Below are 15767 nucleotides of genomic sequence, written 5' to 3' on the forward strand. Positions count from 1 at the left end.
CCATTTGGAGATGGGGGAAAATCAAGCCCGGCTTCATCAGCCTAAAATGAGGGCTGCATTCAAGAGCGCATTGTTAACTGTTCATTTGTCCACAGATGGCATACCAGCACCCATTCCTGTAGCACCATGAAGCCTGAGTGGTAAATTCAGGAATTAAGCAGTTGAGTGCAAACTCAAAAAATTAAAGATGACCTACAAAACCTGGGCAAATAATACACTCCTTGGTCACAACATCGTATTACTGCTGTGCTTGCAGTAGGAAAGTGCATGTCCAGGCTCTGCTTGTGGTACATGGACATATTTTAATTCACTTTTGCATGGAATGATAAAATTAACTTCCTTGTGTTTAACACTGGGAAAACAGAATTCCTTCAGCTCTCAGCGTCTTTTGGGAATTTCTGCTTCTCTTTTACTGTGTTGGTAGTGGGTATATCTTCAGACATTCAGGCTCTATAGTCAGCACTTGGAAACAGCTAAGGAAGAGCGTGCCCCCAGAGGGACAGACAATCCAAGCTGGTGCGGTAGGACAGGACCTCAGGAAGCAGTTAAAAGTGACCATCAGACATCAGAACTAAGTTCAGCCTAAAGACAGGCAAGTACGCACCACATGACAGCAAGCTCCTATGGTTTCTGCCTACTGTAGGACACCATTCTAGATGTAGGGCTTGGTAAAGGACACACAAGCATTTGCAAGTGGGTTTTTTTAATTCCCTTTCAGCCAGCTCATCTTTCTAGTTCTAATGGGTCACTAAATGCAATAGCACAGGACAAGCATGGTTTGAGAAATAGCTCGACTTGCACTGAAGGAAAACATTTGGTGTACACAGGGTCCCACAAGAAGGTCCTGTCTGTCAGCTTACTCATTTCTTAATCGTTTTGTGTCAAAAAATGAAGCCTAGGCTCCCAGTAAACAACACTTCCTCTTCAATTTTCTCAGCTATTAGGAACTTGAAAAGAAGAGTCAGGGATTGAAAGGCAAAGAGATTGAACTATCAAATCAAGATAGTCACTCCAAAGCAGGTTTCAGGCACGCTGATGGAATAAATTAATGGAAGTGCTGGAATTGTCCTTGTACTGTATAACACCTGTTCATCAGCCACAGTCATGCAGTTACGTGTTTGTGCCATCCAAACAAATGCATCCTTGCCTTGCAAGGAACTGTGTTCATTTGTCTCTTATCAGCCATCAGAAAAGGTGTGGCTGACACAGCACGTAGCATTTGAATTATCTCAGAATTTAATTATTTTTTCCACTCTCTGTCAGCCAAATCTTGGGAAAAACCTAGAGAAATAAAATAGGTCAGGGCACTTTATGCCAATAAATGGCGTCACAGCCTAAGAGGAGAGTCAAGGACAGGAAAATCCCCAAGAATTTTTCCAAACACAATTCACTGAGCAGTCCTTCATAACCTGAAGAACATTGACTGCGTGAATTTCAGATGGTCTGGTTACCTCTGCTGAGGAAACATCCCAACAAGATCAAGAAACAGAGCAGAAGGCCTGATTCACATGAGAGGTTTTCTCAACTGTTTTTTTTCCACTTGTCAGAGGCATCTGTACAGAGTCCAGCACCAAAGTATGAAAGCCCTAAATGAAAATGGAAAAACACAGTAGTTCTGGTCAGCCCAAAGGTCTGCCTAAGCTAGTACCACATCTCCAGCCCCACCCAGCAGGAAATGTGCAGAGTAGGAGCACAAGGAATAAACTCTGCCTTGCACGCTCCCCCAGCAATCCACAGGTTAGGGGCTTTCGGACCCAAGGCCGGCAGCTGTATCTTTACAGTCAATGGTCCCAAACGAATCCATCTAGCATGAACTGTCTTTTGAAACTAATTGTCTGTTTAGCCCTACATTACCACTCCTGGCAGTAAGTTTGGTAACCTCTCTGTATGTCCTGTGAAAACATACTTCCCCTTGTTTAAAACTGCCACACGCTTTCATCTAATCCTTGCTGCTCCCATATGAGGAGATACAACCCTTCCCAATTCAGCTTCTCCCTGTCTCTGCCTCTCATGACCTTCTAAAGCAATTTTTAAGTATTTCCACAGGAGTCTGCAATGGGCCTACCTGCTTGCAGTTGCTGCCATGGCACTCTTTTTTAATTCCTTCACTCTCAATCCCACCCTACTTCCCTGGCTCCTGTTTTCCTTCCCCCACTAACCTCCAGTCCCATAGCTTAGAGTAGGCGTACAGAAATAGAGATACCAGATCTGTTTGGTCCAAAGAGCTCCCTATCTACATAGGTGTGGAGAGCCACCCCACGTCAAAGCTTGCATCTTGCAGCAGTGCTGAACATCTTTAGATTTTTGTGTGTAAATGGCTGTGAAGGTGGATGGGCTGCGAGCAGTCTACTCTTGGAACTTTGGTTGAAATAAAGACTGAAGCTCCAACTCTATTTTCAAAGTATATGTAATTATTTTATTTCCAGAAGCACAGCTACCAACCAAGCCGTTAATTTTTGCAAGCCAGGAATTTGAACAGTGGGCAAAAAAATTTTTGCTGACCAAACCTGTTCAGGCTGGCTCTGCTTCTCAGGTGTTACACAGAAAGCAACCCAAAAATGGAACCTCCTCCATCCCCAACAGTTATCATTCTAATCACCTCTACTAATTAATTCCCTTAATTCATTTTGGGTTTTTTCTCTTTAGAAGATGAAAAACTAAATATACCTGTTCTCACTGTAATGCTTAAATTTAAACACGCTCTAAATCTAAGCCTTACTCCAGGCCAGCTGCTCAGTGTCCTTTGCATGCAAATCATTGAATGAGCTATCTGTGTCTTCAGTCCACAGCTTTCACACTTTCTGTGCCAACTACCTGCTGACAACCTGGGTCTACCTATGTTTATTTTCCAGTTGAGGTGAAGAAAGTGATAGAACTTCAGTTGTTGTTTGGGGGAGGGTTTTTTCCTCTCTTTCAACAAAAAAGGGGGTCAAGGCCCATACAGCTGAATGAGTATTTTGGATATGACAGAGTGCTCTACACATCACTGATGAAAAATGGACAGGGACTTAAACTCCAGTCTAGACTGAAGGGAACCAGCCTTCTCTTCCATCAGTATTTAAGTTCACCTTATAACTGGACTAGCTTAAGTTATGGTGACATAATTCTTCACCTTTTAGGGACACACAGTAGGACCACGAGGTTCTCACTCCAGCAAGCAGGAAGGGCAAGTGTGAGTGATGGGACAGGCCAGCCTAAGCACAGTATCATCTGCCAAGCAAATAGTGAGAGAGCATCGCAGGTAGGCAGCAAAGGGCCCAAGGAGACCACTTTTGGAGAGCAAAGCATTATTTTGCTGCAGCTATAGGTACCAAGAGACTACATGAAGCCACTACACTCCCCATCTGTGAAGCAGGGCTATCCTAGTTCCCTGCCTCCCAGGGAGCTGTAACAACAAACCTATTAAAACATTGAGCTAATAGAGACTTTTGAGTATCTTAGAAAGCATACAGACACCTCTATTAAAGGACACAAGTTAAAACCTGTTTTTTCAGAGCCCTTCCTTTCCAGGAGCACTAGTACATTAAGTGTTTTGGTTTCATTTGGAACCAGGAGGCTTGTTCTGGATCTACAGCAGCTTCCCCTCTTGTTTGCAAAGCCAAACCTTCACGCTAAACTGGAGAAATACCCCTCATGTCAGATGGTTTTCCATAGCTCCAGCCCTCCATGGCTAAAGACGGGTCTCACCACTAAAGATAAATCCCAAGTACAAAATTTTGTGCCAAAGCATAAAAGGAAGTCCTACCACTCCAGTGAGTGGAACACACTATTATACACCTAGAGCCTCAGCCTGCCAAAGAGCCAAGCCCACTTTTGGCAACAGATACAGAGAGACTATTTTCTTCTTTCAGTTTAGTCAATTAGTTTATTACAATGACTAGTTTACCCAAAGTTGGGAAATACTTTGGAGTTGCAGAAACAGGAAGCTTGTTTTCTTCCTCCAGTCAACAAATAAAAATGAGGGGTGAGAGAGCAAAATCTACTAATATTAGATCAGTATGACAAGAAACAATCAATGCAATTAAAAAAATATCATATTTCATTTATTAATAAAAAGGTTGTTATTTATTAAGTAATATTACCTCAAAATGTACCAGATATTTCCTTTTCATTTACAGTTATAAAAATTTTTTTAAGAAGTACTTCTAATGCTCAGGGTTTTGATGGGGAAGACTCCACATGCAATTGCATTTCACTGCAAAGCCAAGTGCAGTCTATCATAAACAGCATGTAAAATTAAAAAAAAAAAAATTAAATCAACCATCCAGCAAATAAAAGTAACTTGTTTTCCAAAATAAAAACCTAACTAAATCCATATAAAGCTATCCAATTACTTAAATAGATACTTGTGGACATCATATAGATTAGCAGAAAGGAGAACTAAATTTAGATTAAAGGCCATATTTAGTTGCACATCAGTATGTTTTAATGGTTATCCAACACTCAATCACTCTCTCTTTAGGAAAAATAAAAAGTACATATGCAAAACAATATCGGAATTGATTTTGTACATCCATTCTTCTGTTTGCCATTAAAAAAAAAAATAAATAAGTCAAAACCAAAGCATGATGCAAGGTCTGTACAAATGACAGCATTTCTTAGCGAGTGAGACCCTTCAGTGACCGCTTGCAACATTTGGCCAGGCAGTGAAAGCAGCAACTCTTATACCCGTGGCTGCAAGCTCTGGTTGGGACACCATTTATCACATGTGAAAAAGAGTTAATGCTGCAGGAACACATTTCACATGGGTGATAATGGGAACTGGGAGACCTTTGGAAAAGCATAGGTCAACCCACATTTGGCTTCTGGAAGCAAACAATGTCTCTTCCCCATAACCAAAAAACTTCCCTTTTTCAAATGCTGCTCTGTAATTCCTCTTCCATGCGTTCCCTGAAGGTTTTCCCCTTTCATTTGAATCTGGGTAATTAAAGCAACAAAGCCAATCTCTTGCTAGTTCTAGCAATCCAGACTTCACAAATCTCTCTGAATCACAGACACAAATTCTTCCTTAGCTCTCTTCCCACTTACAATTAACCAGTGTTCTTGAAATTAAGACTGCTGGGGCTGAGACGTAGGAAACAATCCGGAGGAGACTAATAAGCACTTGAGACCAGCCTTCCAGGGTGCAAAATTTTAAATTGAAGCATCTGAATGCCTATACATCATCAGAGCAAGTCTATCTTGCCTGGGATCTTGTTCCCAAAAGACAAGAAGTCTCTGTTTCAGGAAAGGCTTAACAGACAGAAAAAGCAATCTTTCCCCTGTGTCATTATAGGATTTTCCCCCCCACCCCCATACAGGCTGCTAGATTTAATATCTTCCCCATATTCTTCTACCCTCTTTTTTAAATCTGTTTGTACTTTTAGCCTCCACAGCATCCTGCAGCAGTGAGTTCCATAATTTAACACAGATGGAAGTAATACTTGCTTCAGTCTTGCTGTCTGGCAATTATATTGCCTGCTCTAGTTTGGTACTATCAGAAATAACTGCTCCCCATACTATACTACTGTGTGATTTTAAAGATTTCTGTTATACTTCCCTCAGCAGTCTCCTTTCTGAGCCAGAGTCCTCAGCAATCTAGCTTCTCTTCCTATGGAAGTTTCCCCAAACAACTTCACGGGTCATTCCTGTATCTTTTTTGGTGCCACTACAAACCCTCCTAGTAGTCAGGAAAACACGCTATAATCAGAACTGATACACACCATTGATTCAAACTACAATATACAGATTTCTGTTTTACTCCCCACTCCTTTTCCACCAATTTTATTTGCCTATTTCACCCCAAACTGAAAACTGAGCTCAGTTTTCTCTTTCATTCACCAACCAAATCATTTCCCAAAACACGATTCCAGCTGCCAGAGCAGTTCTGGGAGGTCCATCAGCAAACAAGACCGAACAGGTGAAGGAGACCTCACTGTTTCTGTTAAGCAGAGGAGCCATGCAAAAGCCGCAACCAAAACTACCAAGAGGAAAAAAAAAAAAAAAAATACTGCGCTCTTTGCCCACTTCTCCAAGCCTGCAAAACTCTGCCACTGCCCATCAACACAGTTTAGTTGGCTGTGCTAATTGGCTGTGCATACACTATTAATTCACTCTTCTCTTTCCTTGAGGTTTAAAAGAAGTTGTAATTTGTCCCAGTTGGGAGGTAATAAAAGCCAGCGCACGGTCAGTCACGGATGGCTCTGATGACTCAGCTGGTGTGAGGTAGCTTGCTAAGACACCATTGCCTGTGTGCTTGAGCCCAGTGTTTACTGTGCAACATGCGATACATATCTCAGGCCACATGCCATGAAATATTTTATAGCCCATAACCTTCCTCCCCTGGAAGCCGCTCCCACAGTCTTCCCCAAGCCCTCTTCCAAAGAACCCATTTGCGTAAGCCATTTGACAGTGACAGAACCACTCAGGCTGCCAACCGAGAAATATTTTCTACATCCATCAGGACTCCTGTTCCTGCAACCTGGTGCCCTTCCTGGCACCCTGGGACTTAGGAACGAATGCATCCTCATTGCTCTGTGAAAACAATTCAGCCCTTCGTTCCCTCAGCCCCAGGGAGATGGCAGGTCCGTCACCCCACAGTCACAGCACAGCCCCAGTCAGGCACCTGGCACCTACACGTGCCTATACCAGGCTGCCCAACCCAGCACAGCAGTGCTCTAAACCAGAGGGAGCTGGTCCTCTGGAGCTGGGGTAAGGCTGCTGGCACCAGAGTCGCCACAGTAGAAAGACAGTGGCACAGGTGACAATGGCCCATCAGTGCCATGGGGAGTAGCCCAATTGCTCTGCAGGCTTCAAGTGTAGCTGGTCTTGCACAGTGGCAATATGCCCACTGGAAATATCCAAGCAGCTTCTCAGGGATGTGGAAAGGAAGACCCATCTGCCAGGGAAGATTTTTTCCAGTAGCCTCCAGTGATAACTGGAACCAACACCCTCACCCCAGAGCCTCTGGTTCCTTGCACCCTACCACCTCTCACTTCGATTCCTGGACAGGTTCGAAAAAGCTTGGCTTTGCTGTGTTTTAAAGCATAGGGCAGGTAGGAAGATGAGAACTCACGGTTCAAGAGGGAATATGGTGAAACAACAATCTCCAGTCCTAATCCACCCGAGAAAAAAAGGATTACTTCTGTCATGAGAGGAATGCCAACACAGACCTCAGATGAGTTCCTAGAAAGTGGGAAGGAGCCCCCCAATATTTCTGTAATGCTGGGTTTGCTCCATTTGACCTCCAAGTACATCAGCAGAGCTTCACAGTGCTCCATCAATGATGGAAACCACTTTGATATGAAGTCTTTTTAAGGAAAAAAAAGGGAGAGAAAAGGAAAACACAGTTTGCAGATATCAATGCCTTGTTGTGGCCCTACTAACTGGATAAATCTGTCTCTGGATTCTAGTACTACTATCTCTGGCACTTTTACTAAACATTTCATTTATCTGGTAGAACTCCAAGCTCTTGGATTTCCACAGAATCCTATACCATTTAGAAAACATTCCTAGTTTCTGTTAATAGATGTTTTGGAGGATCCCACTGAAGACATAATGGAAAAATCACTTCATCCATATTCTCTTGAAATTCAAACTACATAAAGAATCTCACTCTCTGCTGCTTTCCATCAGTTTTAAGGATATTCCTTACTGGATGCCAGCTGGTTTCCTCCACATTAAACTCTCAAGACTTTTCAAAACAAATAATTTCCAAGCTTGATCAGACCCTACCTGAGCTAGCTAGGAAAAAAAAACCAAAACAAGCCAAAACACACCTACAAAGAAGCTAACACACACACACCCCAAAAGAAAAAAAAAAAACCACCACTACACAAAAAGAAAAAAATAAGAAAGAAAAAAAGAAAACACAGCAAGAAATCACCCGTTGTTCCTATTTTTAACCACAGTTATTTTTATTTTAAAATTAAACATCCAAATTCTGGATTTAATACTAGCCAGCTGTTAATAGTTTAACATGTAAAGCTCAGTTGTCACATTCAAAGTATTTTTGTGGAGTTGTACTAATACTTAACTCTTGCAGTCACACCCAATGCTACTCCTGGCATTACACACATCTTTAAGGTGATTTACAATGCTATTTATTTCTATGTGCAAACATTCCACAGAACACCAACATAAACTCATACTTTCATACTCATTTTCTCTTCAGACTGCCTTAACCAGGACAGTATTTATAAACTGTACAAGAACGACACTGAAGCAAAGAAACTGCATGTGGCCTAACAAGGAATAACCTTTGGAAAATCATTTAGAGGAAGAATCACTTATAGCTTTCCTTAATTGCTATACCCAGTTCACTTTGGAGCTCAGTAGCATTATAGAAGAGAAGCAATAGCATCCATCAGTGAAAAATTTAACTACTTTCAAAATCCTTTATTTATCGCTGCTCCAGACATTGCATAAACAAGTTCAACTTCAGCTGGAGTTTTCTGCATTTATTTTCCTGCCAGCAGTGGCTTTTTTTTTTTTTTTTTTGAGGGGTGGTGGTGGTGGAATCAGTATAGTTTAGCCTTAAGTTCCATTTGTTACTGAAGTAGTAGATAAAGAGAGTAGCTGTCCTCTGTGCTCCAACAAAACATTGCCTGAAGACAACTCAGTGACACCAGAACCAATATGGTCTAAATCTGGCTTAGGCTGTAGACCTAAAAAAATAACCCATGATGGCAGGAATCAATTGCTGCAACTCTACAGATAAAGGCAGAGAAGTTTTGGTGGCCTGTCAGATCTCTGCTCAGCCTGAACCTGAGCATGTCCCTGGGCTCAGTTTGGCTTCTTCACAACTGTCTAAAGGAACACCCCACCTGTGGGCTGTCCTGGGCAGCCTCCTTCCCTCAGGAGGCACAGGGACACATCGCAACCTAAAAATTAAGTGACAATGCTAGCAGCTGACCACCAACCACTGCCTTTGTGAGCAAGTCCCCCCTTGTCAGATGATGAAGGTGTATCTGATCTAGCAGAGAGTGATGCTCTCCTAGCCCCACCAAAAAAAAAAAAAAAAAAAAAAAAAAAGGCAGCAAACCAAAAAACCACGTGGGACAACTGAGTGTGCAGCCTCCTCTGCATTCAGCTTCAGGGAGCCCTGGGAAGGGTGGCAGTCAGGGAAAGGCAGCGGGGATTGCTGTGGCAGCCACATCTGGCTGCCATCCCTGCCAGGTGCTCCTGCCCTGGGCCAGGAGTGGGATTGTGGCAGAACAGCTACACCTGCACCACGCGCCCACCCCTCCCAAAGCCGTGTTCAATGTGGGCTGTGGGCACAGAAACACCACCCTGCCTGTGTGTGGCTGACCCTGCCATCGGGACACAGGGGAGCCATATCTTGCTCTCTCCAGCTAGGTGGCCCCTACCAAAAAAAGCCAACAGCCAAACAACAATCACTCCCCATGCTCTCAAACACCATGTGAACTAAAAAGCCAGGAATGAATCAGATCACGCCATCACTGATTTCTGTAATAAACACAATTTGTTCCCATGCTGCGTTACAAATACTAAGCCTCGCTACTGCCCTGCAGAGGTAAGTTCATTATTATTTTATGCCTGTTTCACAGATAGGAAAAGCAAAGGCCGAAGCCAACATTTTCAGAAGCACTGGCTTTTGAATTGCTGTCACTCAGGGGATGCCCAGCTGAAGGCAATGAACCACAAATACATGCAAAATAAATGCATGCAAAAAAACTCCCAAAGTAGCCAATTTTTGGACTATAGGTCAGAACCACACTACTGGCCAAAAACACAGGTGCTTTACCTCTCCTTTCTCTCGGTAAGTAGGTTATTAGGAAAACTTTTGTCAGAAGACTTCAGAAGGCAAGCACTCAAGGACCAGATAACTTTTCTAAGAGGCAGAAACGTCACTTCTGTGTTAACTGTACAAGATTTCACCTCCTACTTATCATCACTTCTATCAGCAGAGCACTGCTTAGCCACCTCCCTCCCAAAGGCACTTTGAGATGCAAGGTGCAATATACATGTAAATTACCATTAAAGTATCCTCTGTTTAATTGGGGCATTTCAGATTCAGACTGCTGTTTTAATGGGTTGCCTCCCAGGAAACTGACTTCACCTGTAATGACACAGTGAATACTAATGACCAGTGTTTAATTGGGACAGTGTTAGTAAAATTTTGCTTCAGAGGGATTCAATTTAGCTGGTGCCAAGGAGTTAAGTGATTAATCAGGTGTTAAATAGTGTGTACATCTAAACACTGGTCTTCCACCATTCAATCCTACACCCACCACACTTAATGAGAGTTTTGTCATTGACACTAAGAGAAGGATCCTCCTCCTAGTACACAAGTTTGCTAATAAACATTAAGAAACATACTCTTCACTAACAGATACTCAGCCTTGGTTAAGGGTAACAGGATTCTGGCTGTGTGGTGCTGAACAGTCCCCCAGCATGGGAAGCCTTTGGTGGGAAAGAGCTCTTTGCAACAACAGCATCAATGAAGTATTAGGAGATATAAAGCCCTACTTAAAAACTGAGTAAATCTGGGGAAGCCAGTTAAGATCGAAAGCTCAAATGCTATGCTCATTCCTTGCCCTTCGGCTTATACGATCAGTCTTTTTCCTCTTCCTCTTTATAAAATGATTACAAAGTACATCCTTGAATCCAAAACAAGCACCAGCGAGACCAGTCCTTGAGCTACAGGGTTCTGTGCTGACTCCTGCAGTGCCCATGCAATCACAACGGCCACCATACAGTTCACTGCAAGAGAAAGCTCTCGCATCCACCAGCACAAGGCTGCATAAAATCTCCACTGGAGTCAGTTGTGCAGCCTGACTCACAGGAAGGCTCCATGACTTTCAGTGCTGTCCGTAGAAAGCTCTCTCAGCTCAAGCATCTGCCAGGCACACACAAGGGAGCCTGGCCTTGGAGAAGCCCTGGTCTGTGAGGTTTGCAGCAGCTGATCCTCCACCACCACCACATTCCCAGGTTTAGTTCCCCCACAGCTCCACACTTGTGCCAGCACAATTGTTTGTATGGTTGCATGGTAAACCAGACTAAGCAACTGAAAGTGCCAGATTTATAAAAAGGAAAATAAACAAACTGCAACATTCATAACTATTTGCCCACTGAGTTTTGAGCCTCCACATGACACCAGGGCAATATTCTCAAGGTATTATAATTTCAAGAAAAAAAACAGGGAGATCCTCACAATCAGAAGGCTTCAGGTGAGGTTTTAGAAAGGGAACTCATCACCACACGGACCTTAATTAATCACAGAAATCATCACCTGTGTTTAAACTGCTAGTCCTGTCTCCCTTTGAGCTTCTGCTCTCCTGTAAGCTTTTGCCAAGATGTTTACACTCTTCCTGTGCCTCATTTCTCCCACCTGGAGGAGGAGAGGTAAGGCCTGAAGAATCACTTGCCAATACTGTAACAAATGCCAGCATTGTGGCAGTATTTACAGAAATATGATCAGCTAACTACTATGGCTCAGAATCAGAAGAACAGGTTTACTACCAACATAGACATCCCAACAGCTGGGACAAAAAAATGTCGAAATTTGACAACCACACCAGACGTCCATTCCCAGACCACCCTGGAGCCAAGGCCCTCTCAGGCTGGAGCCCACCACAAGCCTGAAACCTATCGGTTCACACAGAGAATACACTGATGCGCTAAGCTGTAGCAAACTCTGAGGGTCCAGCCTTCATTCTCCTCTCTCAAGATCTTGTTTTCTAAAACCCAGCAATGACTTCTCTCTGCAGCTTTAGAGTCTTTACGCACACACTTAACTTCCTTGCCACAACAGCACAGTTGGGAGTTACCGGGTCTGCTTGCCATCAGCCAGGCAAGCACACACCCAAACGTTGGCAAGATCAGGAAATTAGGATTATCTTTCTCCTCTCTCAGAGAAAGAGTTAATGTAAGTAAGCACACATACTTGCCGCAAAACAAACACATATCAATATATAATTGTACATACATACCGATAAGTACTTGACATGAACCAAGACATTGCTGCAAGTTTATATTGATTACCAGTAGTTTAAATATATACCAAAACTTCACCTCTTCACAGTTTTCCTGAATCTTATTCGAGTGTTTCTCTAACAAGGTGAGGTAGGGAGACTGTGCACTGAGCAGCTCAGGCATAAACAAAGCACTAGCCTTCACTCCCTCCACTGAAGCTTTCCATGGTTCATCACCTCAGTTGCTGTGGCACTTACTGCATGCACCCTTGCCCCGTATTGGAGGAGGAAAAAAAAAATAACACAAAAATACATCCACCAGCACCACTGCTTCCAGTTCACAGGCTCCTAATGGAACTCTGCAATACCTTCACAGCACAATACTTGGCTACTTTTCAGAATAACACAGCAGCTTTGCAGCAAAGTTGGAGTACAGTGTAGAGAGAGCTTGCTCCTCTGCCTCAACCTCACACTCCACGCTGTGAGCCAGACTGGCACACTGAAGAAATAATCAGTCGTACTTGCATGATCACACTACCGTTTAAACAACTCCTCTTAAAATGCAGCTGCTGATTGCAACCACCTTTAACTTTGCCTAGTTGAAACAAGTGTCCAAAAACCAATGGTAGTTAGAAAAACTGAAAGGAAAGTTACCCAGAATGGTTTGACTGGTGAAGAAACAATAGCATTTGAAATTCACATTTCTGTCTGAAAATATGTACTTTCTATTTTTGAAACTATTAAAATAATCATCAACAGCGAAGCCAATTAACAGTAGTTTCTGTCCTCCAACAAAGATAACTGCAAGCGTCAGCATGTAAACAAACTACACATTAGAAAAGAAAAATAAATTCAGACCATGATGTTTGTAATTGGTCAGTTAAAAAAAAATAATCAGTTTCCCATTATCTGTCTAAATGTAATGGAAATTTGGCATTTAATCATTTCAAGACTCAAACAGAAGTTTGCTTGTCTCTCCTGCTATGTAGCTGCTCCCTTACAGTAATGATTCTATAACATACCTTAGTGAGGTTAGGTAAGGACCAGTTTTACTGTTCCTGAAATCAACTGTAGTGCTGTTGCTGACTTCAGTAAGAGCAGAAGTAAGCCTCATATTTTCAAAATGACATGTTGAAAACAAGGAAACACAACTCATATGACGCTACTTTTTCGTGACATTCGTGTTGTTCTGTTCAGAGAACACATCCTAACTTTCCACAGGGTTTACTAGCAATAACAGTAGCTGTATTTCATTTTATATATATTTATAGAGATCTGCTTAGTTCTAATTGTACACTTTTTGCCTGCATTAGCATTTTGCCATGCTGTAATGCACATACAATATCCCATTATCCAGTTTGGCCATCTGTGTTATGAAAAGTCAAACTAGACTTTCTAAGCCAGGAGACTTCACGGGACACAAGCCTGATCGCATTTAACACGGCAGGAGAAAATGCACCCCGAAGTTTTCAAATTACGGTCGCACTGTATAGAAGGCAAGACTCACACCATAAACATACACACACATACATGGGACAAGCAAACAAAAAAGCGTCATACTTCTAAGCTGAATAAGTGTTTATTCCAGGCTCTTCCCCCTAGAGAGAGTCTGGAAGTCACCTTTTCCTTCCAGGCAGGGAGAGACAACCGCTAAAGCACTCCTACTTGGGCAGAGTTAGTCTAAGCAGAAGGGAGATTCCTGGCTGGCAACAAAGTAAATCAACCCCTGAAGAAAACTCACCATTCAACAAAGCCAAGAGGTGAGGGAAGGAGAGAAGAAAGCACTGTTTCTAGCAGGCTGCTAGATAGGAAGGGTCTAGACAAAAAAGGAAACTCAATTTTGTTTCCATTGTTTCAGCTTCACGCTGCCTCCACTTAAGATGAGAAACGTGACAGGGCAACCCCTTCTGCAACAGGCCGAGCCACAGAGAAATGCATCCCCCAGGCCCTGGCAGCGCAGCACCGCGCTACGCAGCCCGGGCTCCCCTACCTGCTGACAGGCAAGCGATGCCAGTAAACGGCAGCGGCTAAAAATAAATCATAAGAATATGGAGATATATATATATATTAAAAAAAAGTCAACAATAAGAAGAAAGCCCCACAACGCACTGCTGGTGGAAGCAGCGGCGGCCGCATCTCCCCGACGGCAGGAAACTTTCTGTGAAGTTGCTGGCGAAGGACCGCGCACAGCCCGGCGGGCGGCCAGGCCGGGCCGGGCCGGGCCGGGCCCGTCTCCGGGGCGCCGTGTGAGCACCGGGCGAGCCGCCGGCTCCTGCCGCCAACAGCCACGCCGCGAAGCCCCGGCCGTGGCGGCTTTGCGGTGCGTGTCGCCCGGGGCAGGCGCACGGCGCTGACAACCGACCGGAGCCGCGTCCCAGCGGCCGCCTCCCCCCGCCCGCGACGGCTCCGCGCTCCTGCTTGTCACGGCCAGGGGCTGCGCGCCCCGCAAGCGTAGTGCGACCCCGACCCTCGTGGTGCCGCCCTTCACGCGGAGATGGGGGAAGAGGAAGAAACAGTTATTTTCACCCAAATAACCCTGGGCAAAGCACAGCGCCCGCCGCCCCGAGGCGCCGGCGGGCGCGTCCCGCGGTGACAGGGGCCGGGCAGGCAGGGTCGGGGCTTTACCTTGATGCAACACTGAGCAGGAGCCTCAGACATCTCTCAGGAGGGACGCGGCGGAGGCGGACAGGAAGTTCTCGGGCTTTCCCCACTTTCCGCTCCTCTCCCGGCCCGGCGGCACGGCCCGACTCGGCCCGTCCCCTCAAGGGGAAGTTGGTGCCGCCACCATCGCCTAGGCGGCGGGCGCGGCGCGGCCCGCGAAGCTGCCCGGGGGAGGCGCCCCGCCGCCCGAGTCCCCTCCTCAGCGCCGCCGCCGCCGCCGCTCCTCCGAGGGCGCGCGATCGCTCCCACACACCGCCCCCCCCGCGCGCCTGTGGCTCTGTGCGTGTGTGCGCGCGCGTGTGACGGCGCGCGCTCTGCCCGCGCGAGCCCGCCTGCGAGCCGGTGCGCGCGCGCGCGGCACAGGGAGCGGGGGGAGCGGCGCGGGGGGAGGGGCGGGGGTGCCGGCGCGAGGCGGCGGGAGGGGCGAGCGCCTCCGGCGCGGCCCCGCTGCCCGCCGGTGTTTTCCTTCCTGGAAGAGAGAAACCGAAAGGCGGCGGGGCCGGGCCGGGCCTGGCCGGGCGCTGCGCCCCGCCCCGCGCCGCTCATTGATCCGGAGTTTCGGGGCCGAAACTGACGTGGGTTCCCGGCACCCCGCGCCGCCCCTTAAAGGGGCCGCGCCGCAGCAGCTGCCCGCCGGCACCAACGGCCGTCGCCGCCTCGCCTGCGCGCGCGCGCGCCCCCCCCCCCCCCCCCCCCCCCGCCTCCGCCTCCGCGGCCGGGCCGGGAGTGCGACGAGCTGCCGGCGCCCTCGGGTGCCGGGGCGGGTCGCGCACGGCGGAGGGAGGCTGGCGGGGCGCAGCCGGGTCGCTTCGCCTTATTCAGTGTCACTTGACTTCGCGGGGTGCCGGGGCGGGGTCGCGCGGGCCCTTTAAACGTCGCGCGCCGGTAGCGGCCTTCAGCGCCGGGCTGAGCCGCGGGGGGGGGGCGCCGCCACCGCCGCCGCCACGGCGGGCGGTGCAGCAGCGGCCCGCGGGCAGCACAATGGCCTTTGTTCCACCGCCGGGGCTGCCCCTTTAAGAGCCTCGACCAGGAAATGAGGCTCGGGTTACCGCGGGGCACGGGAAGTCCGGGGCGGGGGGCACCGCCGGTCTGTGCGCTTCCCGCCCCCCCCCCACCCCCCCCCCCCCACCCCCGCAGAGCCCTCGCCTGTGACTGTGCGGCCGAAGGGACCGGGGGGGCGGTCGCCCCCGC

At 46.7% G+C, this 15767-nt stretch overlaps 1 protein-coding gene across 4 annotated transcripts in view; it reads right to left on the minus strand.

The window, feature by feature from the left end:
- ETV6 (ETS variant transcription factor 6) overlaps positions 1-15123 on the minus strand; it is a 139942-nt gene extending 124819 nt beyond the window's left edge. The window contains exon 1 of one of the 4 annotated variants that reach the window (XM_080392426.1): positions 14541-15123. In XM_080392426.1, coding sequence (XP_080248552.1) covers positions 14541-14573 — 33 coding nt within the window. In that variant the 5' untranslated portion in view covers positions 14574-15123. The remainder of the gene's footprint in view (positions 1-14540) is intronic. The other 3 variants (XM_080392429.1, XM_080392425.1, XM_080392427.1) reach the window with 3 other exon arrangements.
- Positions 15124-15767: the final 644 nt, after the last annotated feature.

Source organism: Falco punctatus (genome assembly GCF_963210335.1).
Source record: "Falco punctatus genome assembly, chromosome: 6".
In the NCBI taxonomy this organism is placed as follows: domain Eukaryota; kingdom Metazoa; phylum Chordata; class Aves; order Falconiformes; family Falconidae; genus Falco; species Falco punctatus.